Source organism: Aethalodelphis obliquidens, unplaced genomic scaffold, assembly GCF_003676395.1.
Source record: "Aethalodelphis obliquidens isolate GAN/ISIS:26980383/991018 unplaced genomic scaffold, ASM367639v1 scaffold9, whole genome shotgun sequence".
NCBI classification, from domain to species: domain Eukaryota; kingdom Metazoa; phylum Chordata; class Mammalia; order Artiodactyla; family Delphinidae; genus Aethalodelphis; species Aethalodelphis obliquidens.
In genome coordinates, this window is record NW_020837953.1 from 35141295 (window position 1) to 35156137 (window position 14843).

The following is a 14843-nucleotide window of genomic DNA, read 5'->3' on the forward strand; positions in this document are numbered from 1 at the left end:
CGTAAAATGAGAAGAATAATTCCCATTTCATGGGATTTTTGTGTAAAGGACTTAGCATAACTTGTAGCACATAGTGAGCACTCAGTAAATATTAACTACTATTGTTTTCAAGTGTTTTAAGTGTCTGTCATGGTTAAGTATGTTATGCATCTTGTGCAATTCTCAGAATAGTCCTATGATGTACTGCCTATAATTATCCCATTTAACAGATCAGGAAACTAAGGCTTAGCAAAATTGTGATTTGCTTAAGGTCACACAGTTAGAAAGTGGCCAGTGCCAGCATCTGAACCCAGGTCTGTTTGATCCAAGGCCATGGGCTTAAGTGAGATAATGTGTAAAACGTGCCCAGCATTGGCCCTGGCTCTTGGAAACCATTCGGTGCATTCTCAATGTCATCAACATCTTCATTGTTTAAAATTTTATTATTACTACTTCTCATTGCCTCCATGACCGGACAGGAACTTATTGAAGTCAGGGACTAGGTCATTTGTGGGTCCTTAGAACCAACACATATTTGTTGAATTAATAAAGAAAGATCTTGAGACAGTTCCCCAATCCCCAGGTCAGTGACCCTCATCCAACATGCAAGAGGACCTAGAGAGGTGAAAAACGCTGGCCATGAGGAAGGGGGATTTTCCAGAGGAGGTGAATACTAGAAGAGATGGTGGAGCTATAAGGGAGGACTTTTGTGATAAGACTTTGTGATAAGAATTCAGGGGTCCAGGAGCCTCTGAAATGTTCAACCAGGCAAAGGCTGAGGCCCATGCCCAGTGGTTGAAGCAGATGCTAAGAAGGGATACTGAAGTCTGGTCATAAGTATTCTGCTCTGGAGTTTGGCTGGTTGGGGAAAGGGCCCCCAGACCCACAGCAATGACAACTATGACCTTAACTACTATCTGGTGAGCACTAAGTACGTGAGATGTAGTGCCAACCCTGTGCTACGGCCTGTACCTTTATCCCCCATCCTGAGCCTAGTTTGATGATGATGATGATAATGAGTTAGTTGTTATCATCCCCATTTATAGATCAGAAAATTGAGGCTCCGAGTGGTAAGGTGAGTTACTCAGGACACACAGCTAGAGCTGAATTAGCACTGTCAGGCATTAGAGTCTGCATTCTATAACTGTGCTGCTTCTCAAAGATTATTAGAGCAGGAAGGGTGCTTAGAGACCATGTGGTCCCAAACTTGGAGACACAAAGCACACGGGCTACAACCTTCCATTCTCTTGCCCAGGGAAGACATTACTAATCCATCCCTGCACTTCTTCCTGCTGAGCTCAGATGTGACTTCAGAATTCTTCTCAAACCAACCACAAGTCACTGGAGCAATGTATGGATAAAATGTTTGCTCTCTCAGATGGAATATGATACTTTCACTTCATCAATGAGAAGAAACTGGCCCAGGGAATGGAACTGGCTTGCTCAGAGTGGCTTTGCAAATTGGGGCTGAGCTCCCAACGGTCCTGGGAAAGGACATGATGGTAACGGAGGAGCTCATATCTTTTCCGGGCCACAGAAACAGTCCTCTATATGTGGCTGTGCAGTTTGTACAGTGCACAAAGGTTCTCACCCGGGAGGGAGGAAGAATTGACATCTAGAAGAGGGGGTGCCTTTTCTAATTTGCACAAAGGCACTTTGTAGGAGGTGGTCCTTGTTCTGTTTGTAGAGTCAACACCCTCCACCTGCCCTCTGCACCCTGCTTACCTTCTGTCATGGTCTGGAAGTACATCTTGCCACTGTAGCGCCCGTAACCCGCCACGGTGCGTGCCCGCACCTGGAAGACATAGATGGCGCCGGCTTTGAGGCCCTGCACAGTGACCGTGTTGGTGGGGCTTTTTATGGCTGTGGCGTTGTACTCACTCAGCTCCTGCCGAGGAACAGAGAAAACAGTTAGTGAGGTTGTAGCCCAGAGTCCACCATCCACTCCTGCCACTTGGGGCAGGTCTGGCTACTGGACAAACATCTGTGGTTCCAAATTCTTCACTCCTTTCCTGTAACAGAATCACATACCCAAACCTTTTGCGTATGATTTGCAACACTTCCCACAAAAGAAGGCAGAGCATATTTCTTTGCCTCACGGATGCTGAATTTGTTCATGTGACTTGGTTTGGCTGTTGGAATATTCTAAAGGACGTAATGCAAGTAGAGGCTTTACATGTGTTTGTTGATTTGACCTGGTCTCTTATGCTTCTGCCATCTGCCATGGTGAGGCTTAACCTGGGTAACAGCTGGTTCCAGAAGGAGAAACTTGTGAAGAAGACCTTGACCTAACTCCTAGGCTGAAACAGCACCACCTCAGTTGACCCACAGACAAAAACCTATGAGCAAGAAAAATAGCCACTTGTTGTAAGCCACTGGATTGTTGGAATTGTTTGTTCTGCAGCATCATCTCAATAACAGCTGACTAATACACATATGCTGAGTGGCCACTGTATGCAGACCCTGAAGACTAGACTGTGGGTTCTTAGAGACAGCAGGGAGAGGGCCCAACTTATTCACTTCTGCGTCCCTCTTCCTGCCTCATGCCTCTACGGATTAAGTGGACGGACCCCCTTTCAGCCTCAGCACATTTGAGTGAGGCAGGAATTAAGGCCCAGAAAGGGAAAATGATGCTCAAGGTCACATACATCAGTTGGTGGCTGCTTTGGGACTCAAACTAAGTCTCCTGCATGAAGCTGCCTCTAATACCCATGCCTTTGGATACCCAGGACCTGATGTTCCCTCCTTTGAGAGAGGAGAATGCCAATTCTGACCTGATCACTGTCCAGGGTGACCTGAGGTGTCTGGGACAGGACAAAGATCCAGCTGCTGCAGTGGGAGTGGAAAAGTGCTTGAGTTGATGCAGATGTTTACCAGCCTACATGATGCTTGTTCAGGTGTCTGTCAGCTACCCAGCAAACCCTCCCCAAATACCCTCTTTGCACTAGGCCCTGGGTTGGGCACTAGGGACTCACAGGAGGTAAAGCAGAGACCCTGGCCTCCTTGGGGAGCTCAGTTCAGCAAAGCAAATGGTGGGGAGGTCTTAACCCTTTGAGGATCATGAACCCCTTTGAGAAACCGATGAAAAGCTATGAACCCTTATGTAGAAAAATGCACACCTGATTGTACATGTTAATCCTGTACGTGGCCGGGTACGCAGAGCCCTTGAAAACTCTCATGAAACAATTAAATTCAGTGTGAGCAATGTTATTACAGATAATAATTGTAACTACAATCCTATTATGTAATTACACAACTACACTGTAATAATGTAATTACAATGTTATTATAGTGTATAGGTTAAAGGGAACTGGAGCCAGACTTTCTCGGTTCAAATCCTGACTCTATTATTTACTACCTTTGTGACCTTGGGCAAGTTCCTTAACTTCTCTCTGCCTCCTTTTCCTCACCTGTAAAATGGGGATAATAATAATAATAGCTACCTCAAAGCGTTCAGAGAATGAAATGAATTAATATGTATGAAATGCTTACACGGGTAGGGTAAGCGCAGTGAGCCCAGGGGCATGTGACCTGGCCTGGCTGGGGGATATCAGATGATGTCAAGGAAATCTCCCTGGAGACTGGGGGCAACTGGAACGGAATCTTAAAGAACAAATAGAAGTCACGCAGGCAAAGAAGCGGGAGGGCGTTGCTGGGAAGGAGCAGCAGGTGCAAAGGCAAGGAGGTGAGAAAGAGATTGGGATGTGGGGGCAGTAGCGGATAGGCAGTCTCTTCTCCTGAGCCAGATCACCTGCCTACTCCTCCAGGAAGCCTCCTTGACTTCCTCACCAGATGTGCCTCCCCTCCTCTGAGCCCTGGAGTACTTGCTGTCTGGTTTCGGCTATGTCCCGTCACCTTAGGCCCATGCTCATCTCACTCCCTTGACTGTAAACTCCGGAGGGAAGGGGCTGTGTTTCGTTCCCCTGTACCAAGCACAGGGGCCTGCATGCAAAGTCCTTTGCCAACGGCCACAGGGCGAAGGCTGTACTCCTTAGCCTGGCATTCCAGACTCTCCATGACTTGCCTTTTGCCAGTCTCTCCTGCCACATCCCCAGGGTCCTCCAGGCTCCAGCTATATGCAACTACTTCCCCTTTCCCTAGTAGGACTGCCAGATTTAGAAAAAACAAAACAAAACAGAATGCTCAGCTAAATCTGAATTTCTGCTCAACAATGAATAATTTTTTAGTATAAGTATGTCCCGTGCACTCTTTGAGACATACTTATACTAAAAATATATTTTAAAAAATTCAAATATAACCTGGTGTCCTACATTTTATTTGGCAATCCGACCTTCCCTGGACACTCTGAGCCTTTGCAAGTGCTGTTGCCCCTGTCTGAAATACTCTTTACTCATTTGCCTGGCAGTTCCCTACTTATCATTCAAGACTCAGCACAAGTATCGCCTCGGCTGGGGAGACTTCCCAGATGTCCCAGCCAGAGACTGCAGGTCCATTGTCTCCTCTCCCACCCACTGTTCTGATATAAATGTGTCTTCTCTAAGCCTGTGGGTTCCCTGGGGCAGGGACCTTGTCTGGTTCATCTCTGGTACCCCCAGGCTGGGCACGTAGTATGTGCTCACTAACTACTGACATAATGAATGAATGAGTGAATGTTAAACTATTCATTCTATGAACCTGGGATGCAATCCCATAGTTGGCCACTAGGTGCCGCTGTCCAGCACGGGATGGGCTCAGGCTTGAAAAGGGGGATTGGATTCTGCAGACGGTGGCTGCCCGCTTAGAGGCTGGAAGTTGAAAGTTTCTGAATGTAATGAGGAGATGGGAGGAAACTGTTGGTGGCATAGGTGCCTCGGGAAATTTAGGCACTAACCTGAGTGGATCCCTTCTCTAAAGCTAGGCACAGGACTGAGCATGGGATTGAAAGTCATTTCAAAGGCCAGTTCTTCCACTTCTTTGCACTGTGACCTTGGGAAAGACCCTTCACTTCCCTGAGCCCGTTTTCTGTTCCGGAAAATGGAGCAATAAATGCCAACTTTTCAGGGTTGTTGTGAAGATAAAATTTGATCAGGTAGTGCCTGGCACATTGGAGGTGCTCAAGAGCCATCAATTCTCTTCCCTCTCCCCTCTCTTTGAAGTCCCATTATCTGCATAAAGGTTAAGCACCAACAGATTATGGGAAGAAATTTAGTACGAAATCCACTAGTGCTCAGTTTAGATCCTTACCCAATGGACCAATGAGGCACTGGCTGCATTTCTTAAGCCCTCTCAGCCTCGGTGCTCTCATCGCTAAAGTGGTATAACACCACTATGTACCATACAGGGTGATTGTGGAGATTTAATAGGAAAAAAAGGGGAAAGCTTCTTTTTTTTTTTTTTGCGGTACGCGGGCCTCTCACTGCTGTGGCCTCTCCCGCTGCGGAGCACAGGCTCCGGATGCGCAGGCTCAGCGGCCATGGCTCACGGGCCCAGCCGCTCCGCGGCATGTGGGATCTTCCCGGACCGGGGCACGAACCCGCATCCCCTGCATCGGCAGGCAGACTCTCAAGCACTGCGCCACCAGGGAAGCCCAAGGGGAAAGCTTTTACCATAGTCTCTAGGACACCTAAAAACTTAGTAAATGTAGGCTACCACCGTCACTGTTATCATCAACACGTGATAGAGTAGGCCTTCACCAACGGTCATTAAATGAATGAGTGACTGCAAAAGTGAATGAATGAGTGACAAACCTCTCCGTGTAGATACAACTCCATGTACACTGGGCAACAACCTGAATGCAGCCTGGACTTTCATAGTTCACTCCTTTCTCCCCCAACCATTGTCTCTTCTGTCTGGAATATCCTTTCCCTACACTTCTGCCAAGTAGAAGTTTCTGTTGAATAAACACATAAATCGATGTGGCCTACGAGGGCCCATCTGCCTCACAAATGACTCTTCTTGAGCTCTTGGGGAGCCAAAGGGAGCGTGAACCTGTGTGCTTCAGGGCAGCTGCCAAAGGAGGCCACCTCCCCTGGGATGCCAGAACCAATGGAAACGGCCAACCATGGTCTGGCTAACACCATTCGTCAACGGCATCCAGAAACCTTCCAGCAACGTGGTTGTCAGCTCCGGGCTCCAGGCAGGCTGGGAAATCCCAGCGGAGCTGGGGAAAGGCCAAACGGAGAGTCTGCTCCAAAAGAGCCCTGTCTAAAGAAGGAAAGGAGGAGTGGGAAGCATGATGGGGGGTGGGGCCCACAGGGGACTGCAGGGCTCAGTTCCTAATCTCCCTACCTGGGAGGGTCTGGAGCATTCATTAAGGAAATCAACTGCAGGCACCAGGAGGATGCTGGAGTGTTGGGTAAGAGCTGGCTGTGGACTTACCGGAAACAAATCTCACCACGAGCAGCCCGGCTCTGCCTCCCCAAGGGTGGGGCTGACTCAGAAAAGTAGAGGTGGTGGCTGGGATGTCAGAGATCAGGGATAGAAGCCACGTCTGGCTCTCCTGCTCACCCTCTGCTGGTGTCTTCCCCGACACTTTCATCAACAACTTTTTCTTTCTCTCCTTAAATCCTGCCTTTCTCCTGGATCCTATCCTTCCACTTCTGTGTTTCCTCCGCACCCTCTCTTGTCTGTTCCTGGCTACCATCTCCCTACCCCTGGCAAGCACTGCACCTACCTCTGCAAATCACAAACCCACATGTGCCCCCGGGAAAAGGCACCACCATCCACTGGGAGTCATCTTTCACATCTCCCTGGTCCCCTGAGTTCCAAAATATTGTCTGAATTTGTCAGCTTCTCACCATCTCTGCTGCCAGCCCTCCAACTCCATGTCACCATCATTTCTCTCTTGGCGTCCCATAAGAGCCCTGTGCTGGGTCTACCGTGTCCCTGGGACCCCCTTGCAGTCTATTCTCCACATGGCAAATAGTAGGAATCTTAAAAGTAATAGGAGTCAGATCACATCCTTCCAGAATCTCCTGATGGCTTCCTATCATACTCCATTAAATTGAATCCAGACTCTAACGGCCTGGAAGTCCCACCACAACCCCACCCCGCCTCCCTCCCCAAACTCCTCCCCTACCAATCCCTCCCTTGTTCTGGTCGTTCCTGCCACTCTCGCCTTCTTTGTTCCCTGAATGCAGCTAGCACACTCCTGCCCCAGGGCCTTTGCACATGCTGTTCTTGCCATCTGGAATGACCCTGCTCTCATCACTTGTCTGTCTGGTTAACTCCTAGCATCTTTCAAGGCTCGGCTCAAATGTAACCTAAATGAAGATTTCCTCTCATCCATGCCAGGATTATGGTGGCCCCATGAAACCTTTGCTGGCCCTTCTGTGGCCTGTAGCACATCTTGTCTAAAGGCTATTTGTGTCTGAACCTGTCTTTTCCCTTGGACTGTGAAATCCCTGAGGCCTTCAGGCATGTCTGGTTACTCTGAGTATTCCTGGCATCCAGCAGCCCAGCCCAAAGCTGGTGACAGTGAATGTTGAACAAACCAGAGTCCATCTGCCCACTTGCAGAGCCAAGCTGTCTCTTTCTGCACCCAGGCCCTGGGAGGAGGGGTTGACAGAAGTAAGGCCACGTCTCATCAGAGCTGTACCTCATGTCTGCCCCTCTCTTGCCATTTGTGCCTACAATTCTCCATCAGGGCCTGTTCCTGTCCACCTCTTAACAGTCATCCCAGAATATCCCTGGGAGAAAACTGGGAGGCAGGAGGGCCAGGTGAAGTCTTCCACTTAGCAGCTGGGTGCTCTTGGACAAGTTACACAACTTCCCTGTGCCTCAGTTTCCCCTCCTGTCCAGTGAGACGAATAGCACTGCTGCGAGGATGAATGAGGTAACAGAGGTGATGTGCTCAGCCCATAGTGGGCACTCAGGAAATGTGAGCAGGTGATAACTATGGCTGCTGCAGGGCCTGCTGGTCCTGCCACCCCTGGCAGGGGCCTAGGGATGCCCAGGTAGCGGCGGAAAGTAGGACAGTGCTGCCTCCTGGTTCACACCTCCGACAGCCTCCCCAGCCCCTCCCTTCTCGGTAGGAAATGGGTCGTAGGCAGGACCCGCGCCGGGATTTCTCATTTCCGTTCCAATCTTTGGGGACAAATGCTTTCAGTTTCATTTAATCATAAAGCTTCTTAATTAGTTTTTTTTTTTTTTTTTTTTAATTCTGAGCTGCTAAACTGTCCCTGCCAGAGGGGGTGGAAATGCTCTGCAAAGGCTGGGGCTTCCTGGGCCTGGGAGCAGCTGGTCCAGCTACCCTGGGTGCCCAGCTACTTTAAGGCTCTCCAGGGCCCAGCGAGGGTGGAGTTGCTTCCCTCACCTCATCCCAGCTCAGGCTGTCCAACAACACCTCAAGCACCTACTGTGTGCCAGGCGAGGGACACAGCAGAGGTAAGGCCTCTCTACCGAGGCCACGGGAAGGGATCCACTCACTCATTTATTCAGCCAATGCTTAGCAAGTGTCTCCTTGGTGCCAGGCCCAGGGCGCTGGGAGCAGGTGGTGTACTGGACAGATGTGGTTCCCGGTCTCTCGGAGTGCACTGCTTAGACGAGGGGATGAGCAAGGACGCAATCACAAACCAGCCGGGTGAGGCTGGACAGGTGTTTGCTGAACCTCTGAGACTCACCAGAGTTTGGCCGACCCAGGGGTTAATAGAGTGGGAGGGCTGGGCTGGGCCTCAGAACGCGGGCCCCAGCAGGGCTGGCTGCAAATGACTCCCCCTCTCTTCCTCTTGGTCGTTAGGGAAAGCTTTTCCATCCTTTTCTATTTCCCAGTGGGCTTACCCTCAACTAATGTACTTCCTGTAGTCATTTACAACCTAGTCTAAATGGGAGCCCAGTGATCCCTTTCCCAGGGACAGTCTCTGTGGCTATTGGGTGCCTCGGGGAGCAGTTAAAAACGTCATCATCCCAAAGAGAGAGTTTTCTGGGCCTCTGATGTCCAGCTGCTCTGTCTCTGCTGACTCTGTACTGTGCAGACCCCACATTCAGATGTGCTGAGCTCACCTGGCCTTACATCATGTAGCTCTTGCCCACCGAGAAGCAGGCAGCGCAGAAGAGGGAGGAAGGGAAGGCACACTTGTCTCTGCTGAGGGCCAGGCAATGCTGGGCACTACACCTGCCTTTTCTCCCTAAACTTCACAGCCGCCACACGAGAGAGGTGGTCTCATTTGTATTTGACACAGGGGGAAACTGAGGCTCAGAGAGAGAAAGATGCCCGCCCAAGGTCACACAGCTGGTTATGGATGGAGCTGGGATTTGAACCTACAGCTTCTCATTCCTCGTCCAATGCTCCTTCTTCTACACCAGTGGCTTCCAACCCTAGGTCCCTGAGGGAGTAATAAAGGTCTGATTTAAAAGCTCAAAGAGAAATCACTCTCTCCCCATACATACAAAGGGCACTCAGGCAAACAAAAACAAGTGTTTTAGCTGGAATCAGAGCAACATGGGGAGGAAGCTCCACCCTCTCACCCTGTCAGAAGCTCTCTTGAGCAGTTTCAAATCTCTGCTTCAGAATGGGTAAATGACTAATTATTACTTAAGAAATGCTGCTTTTGGGAAAACCAGTTTTTTCAGAACATCAGGCCCATCAAAGTCAAGATGAAAGGGGTCTTGGTGGGGAAAGGGCTGTGACCACTGCATTTCACTGAGATTGTGGCCTGATCCCCTAGACCAGAAAAGCAGGACTCAGAGAGGTCAAGGCAACTGCCTGAGGTCTCACAGCTGGGCAGGAGTGGAGCTGAGGCCAGTGCTCTTTCTGCTTCACCAGACTGCCTAGTCTTGCGGGATGGCAGAACCCCAGCACCAGCCTGGAAGGGGGCCCTGCGGGAGGTGGGAGTGGGGAGAGCGCCCAGGAGCACAGGTACCTTCTCATAGTACTGCAGCTCGTAATCCAGGATGACGCCATTGGGCTGGTCGGGCTGGGACCACGACAGGGTAATGCTGTCCACGGTGCGGCTCACCTGGTGCATGATGGACACGGCCGATGGAGCTGGAAGACAGGTCAGAGGTCAGGTGTCAGGGGTGGGCATGAGAGGGTGCAGTTTCTGGCCCAGCCTCAAAGGTGCCCAGACAGAGAGCTGTGGGACCACAGAGGGGAAGGCGTCTGGCTTAGGCCACACAGCCAGCCTGGGGAGCCGACAGGGTGCAGGGCCACAGGTGCTGCTCTCATGAGGCACCTTCAGATTACAGACACCGACAGCTCCAGCCATCCCTGGGGAAGCTCAGCCACATCAACTCAAGACAGATGCATTGGGCCCCTTCTCTGGTCCGGCCCCAAGTGGGTTGGACGAAATGTTAATTCATTCTCTCTTGGAGGTTACAGTCTACTGAAGCAGGGGACATACAGACCCTAGACAAGGGGACGGGGCTCTGGGACAGGGAAGCAGAGACGGTGGGAGATTCATTCATTCCTTCAACAAATGTGCACTGAGTGCCTCCTAGGTGCAGGGATACTGCAGTGAATAAAAAGGACTGCGAAAAATAAATATATAAAAATAAATCCATAGCTACCATGGAAGACAGTTTGGTGGTTCCTTAAAAAGTGAAACATAGAATTACCATATGATCCAGCCATTCCACCCCTAATCATATACCCCAAAGAACTGAAAACAGGTACTCAAGCAAATATTTGTGTATGAATATTTATAGCAGTACTATTCACAACAGCTAAAAGGTGGGAACAACCCAAATGTCTATCAACAGATGAATGGATAAACAAATTGTGGTATACATATATAACAGAATATTATTTAGGCATAAAAGAGAATGAAGTACACATGAAGTACACTACAATGAGGATAAAGCTCAAATACATGCTAAGTGAAAGGCAGATGCAAACGGTATGGTCACATATGGTCTGGTCCCATTTATATGAAATATTCAGAATAGGTAAGGTGATAGAGACAGTAAGCAGATTGGTGGTTGCCAGGGGCTGGAGGAGGGAGCATGGGGAATGCTGGGTACGGGGTTTTCCTTGGGGTGATGAAAATGATTTGGCACTGGATAGAGGTGGTAATTGCCCAACACTGTGAATGTACGAAATGCCACGGAACTGTACACGTTAAAATGGTTAATTGCATGTTACGGAATTTCACCCATCCCTCCCAGCAGCGTTGCTAGTGCCCTCATGGAGGGTGGTTAGGTGTAGGAGACAAGATGTCAGAGGAGGGACTTCCCTGGTGGCGCAGTGGTTAAGAATCCACCTGCCAATGTAAGGGACACGGGTTCGAGCCCTGGTCTGGGAAGATCCCACGTGCCGAGGAGCAACTAAGCCCATGCGCCACAACTACCGACCCTGTGCTCTAGAGCCTGTGAGCCACAGCTACTGAGCCCACATGCCACAACTACTGAAGCCCGTGCGCCACAACTACTGAAGCCCGTGTGCCTAGAGCTCGTGCTGTGCGACAAGAGAAGCCACTGCAATGAGAAGCCTGCACACCGCGTTGAAGAGTAGCGCCCGCTCACCGCAACTAGAGAAAGCCCGCACGCAGCAACGAAGACCCAACACAGCCAAAAATTAAAAAAAAAAAAAAAAAAAAATGTCAGGGGAGGCTGTGTTTAGTGCTAGAATGACCCTTAGAAATAATTTAGTCCTATCCCCTCATTTTACAGGTGTGGAAACTGAGGTCCAGAGGGGGTTGTGAGCTGCCCAAGGTCACAGTGAGTTCAAGCTTGCTGCCCCTTCCTTGATTCCTTCTTTCACAGAGCACCCATGCCTGTGCTTTTTGCCTGCACAAAGCACAAAGCACCCACAACGTACTAGCCATGGCCCTGGGCCCTTCACACGTGTGTGTCCTGAGCTGACTGTCAGTGAGGGGGCAGTATTAGCCCCACCGACAGGTGCAGACCCCGAAGCTCAGAGCAGCACAAGGCTTCCTGAGATGACACAGCCTGTCAGTGGGGGAGCTGGCATTGGAACCCAGGTCTGCCACTCTCCAGAGAAGAGTTTGTCCATGAGTCCTGACCCGGTCCTTCCCTATTGTGTGACTGGTCCCAGGAGGGGCTGAGGACTCACCAGGGTGAGAGGGGCACCTCCTGCAGTCTCTCCTGGCTCCTGGGCAGGTCCGTGACAAACGGATGCCCTGTCTTGACCATCACGGTGATTCCTGAAGGAGGCTGAGGCTGACCCTTCTCCTCCCACCCAAATCCTGCTTTCTAGGGGCTCTGACCACACTGACATGAGCATGGATCAGGGACCGGTAGGGGATCCTGGAGGATTAGTGCTTAGAGATCCTCATCTGTTTCCTGCTCTGTCTCTGTTCCTTTGTCCCCAGCGTGGAAGGAGCTGTCTATTGGTCAGAAGACCCAGGCCCTGCTCTCTGTCCTGCTACTAATTGCCCGGGCCACCTCGGGCAAGTGACCCCCCTCTCTGGACCTGGTTCCTCCTCTGCACCATGGGCACAGCTGGAAGATCCCTGTGATCTTGCAGCTCAAATGTTCCCTGCCTGGCCTTCCTGGTTAGCCCTTGTCCTGGAGTTGGATCAGCCCAGGGGCCAGCGTGGGCCGAAAGGGTCTAGGCTTCCCTCCAGCACCCCAAGGAGCTGTGGAAAATTGGCCCAAGACACCCCAGATGGGGTGGCAGCACCCAGAAGAAGGACTTGGACCCTGGCCTAGGTGTCCCTGAAGAGCCTCTGTTCTTTCTGCCACGCCCCCCCACCGCCCCCCCCCCAGGGAGGGCTGCCTATCCCTCAGTTTGGCTCCTTGCCCTGCCAGGGGCAGTGGGCCTCCTGGGAAGATCAGGGACCCGGCTCCCAGCAGTTTCCTCCTTAGTCAAACAAGGAGACTCTGTCTTCCTTGTTCCCTGCCACAGTATCAAGAAGACCCAATCCAAAGGAGGGGCCCCACCAACCACTGCCTATTGAGCACCTACTAATACTGGGCTATGTCCTCAATACACATGCACCCATTTAATCCTCACAACAACCTGTGAAGCAGACCTCCTTCAGCCCATTTTGCAGATGGAGAAAGTGAGAATCACAGTAAAGGGACTTGCCTGAAGCTACATAGATAGTAAGTGGCTGGACAAAGCAACATATTCTCATGCTTCATGAAGTCACTTGAAGAGCTTTCAGGGTTGTGTGTATGTGTATAATAATAACAAGGAAAAAGCCACTGACCTAACACTTACTGAGCTCTTATTCTGTGCCAAGCCCTGTTCCAGGTACTCAACACCTATTAACACAGGTGTAACACAGAATTCTCACAACTGCCCTCTGAGCTGAGGGCTATTAACATCCCCAGTTTATAGATGGAGACACTGAGGCTTGGAGCTGTTCAGTGACCTGCTCAAGGCTCATGCGGCAAGGCAGTGGAGGGCTAGCCCTTGAACCTGGTGGCTCAGGCTCTCTACCAGCGCAGCCCTGGTTACCACGCGGTCAGCCCAGTTCCAAGTAAACGTTCACCATAAATTAATGAGGAAATTGCTAGATCCCTGTGGAGGAGTGGTCAGAGCTCTCGGTGTCTTGGTTTCCTCATCTGTAAAGTGAGCCTAATGGTAACGTGCCTTGGGGGCTGTTGTGAGGACAGATGAATGAAAGCGTTTCAGGTGCTCAGTGCGGTGCCTGGCACGTGGTCAGTGCTGTGAGTGTTCACGGGTATCACTAGGCACTGGCCACTGTGCACTGAGCAGCTGACCTGCGTCATTTTGTTTGATCCTCTCAACAACAGTGTGGGATGGGGGTAAATAGCTGCAATTTGCAGAAGAGGAAACTGAGGCTCAGAGAGGTGTGGTGACTTCCCCAAGGTCACACAGCTAGTGAGGAGCTGAGCTATGCCTGAAGCTGAACTATCCTGCCCCAGCTCTTTTCCCTGTTGTCCCTCAGAGCTGGTCCTACTCTCTGTCCCCTCCCTCCTTGAGCCTGTCTCCAGTCCCAGCCCCACCCCTCCCTCTGGCGCCACCATTGTGTAGAGCTTGTTCTCCTGGACTGCTGGCGGCCCTGGCTCCTCTGTGAGGCCCGGGCTGTCTGTCCCTCTCTCCAGCCTGTCGTAGTCAGCTCCCCGTTGAAAACAACAAAATTGGTCCCTTTTGGAGTTTCCCAGATCTGGGCTAATCTGGGGGATCCTGGCTGGGGGCTTACCCTTCCTGCTGGCCCAGGAAGCACCCCGCCCCCAGGCCTCCCCTAAGCTTCTCAGCCCCTCTCAGATAAAACACAGGGCAGTGTGACCACTCAGGGTGTGTGTGTATGCGTGTGTGTGCACGCGCGTGCGCTCATGTGCGCACATTCACATGCACTGGAAAATCAGTGAGGATGCTTTAAACTCAGCCACTAGGGATTCGAGGAGGGATATGCCCTGACCCTGCCTCCAAGGGTCTGAGGATAATTCTGGTGTGAGGGGCTGGATGAGGTCATCTTCAGGGCTCCTTGGAATGCTGGGATCTCTCACCAAGGTGGGAGGGGTATGTATGTCGTGGGGGGCGCGTGCTGCCACTGCATGTCTGTGGAGCATCAGACATGCACTGAGCCCGTAGGGATAGGTGAGGAGTATTCTCATTACGCCGCTACTACGTGCATTTACCTAGTGCTTCCTGCTGAGAACTGTAGAATGCTCAGCTAAGGAAATTCCAATCCAGCCCCCAGAAGGGCAGTCTAGGTTAGTGGCTGGGAGCCCAGAGGTGGAATCAGAGAGACCTGCATGCAACTCCCTACTCCTCCACTCCCCAATACTGTGACCTTGACCAAGTTCTCTTAACCTCCCTGAGCCTCAGTTTCTATACCTGTCCAATGGGGACCCTTACCTGGCAAGGACGCTGTGAGGATGAAAGGAGAAATGCAGGCAAAGGTTTAAGTGTGACGCCCAGCACCATCAGGAGGGAGATATTATGAAGAATATTTCAATAGAGTAGAATGCTATCCAGGGCTGGGGGTTGGAGGAAATGAGATGTTGGTCAAAGGGTAAAAACTCCCAGCTATAAGGTGAATAAGTTCTGG

At 50.9% G+C, this 14843-nt stretch overlaps 1 protein-coding gene across 1 annotated transcript in view; it reads right to left on the bottom strand.

Moving 5' to 3' along the window:
* The window catches only part of EPHB2 (EPH receptor B2), a 186778-nt gene that overhangs the window by 16557 nt on the left and 155378 nt on the right, over positions 1 to 14843 (bottom strand). The window contains exons 6-7 of the mRNA XM_027109808.1: positions 9780 to 9904; positions 1705 to 1867 (exon numbers count right to left, since the gene is read on the bottom strand). Of these exons, the coding sequence (XP_026965609.1) occupies positions 1705 to 1867; positions 9780 to 9904 (288 nt within the window). The remainder of the gene's footprint in view (positions 1 to 1704; positions 1868 to 9779; positions 9905 to 14843) is intronic.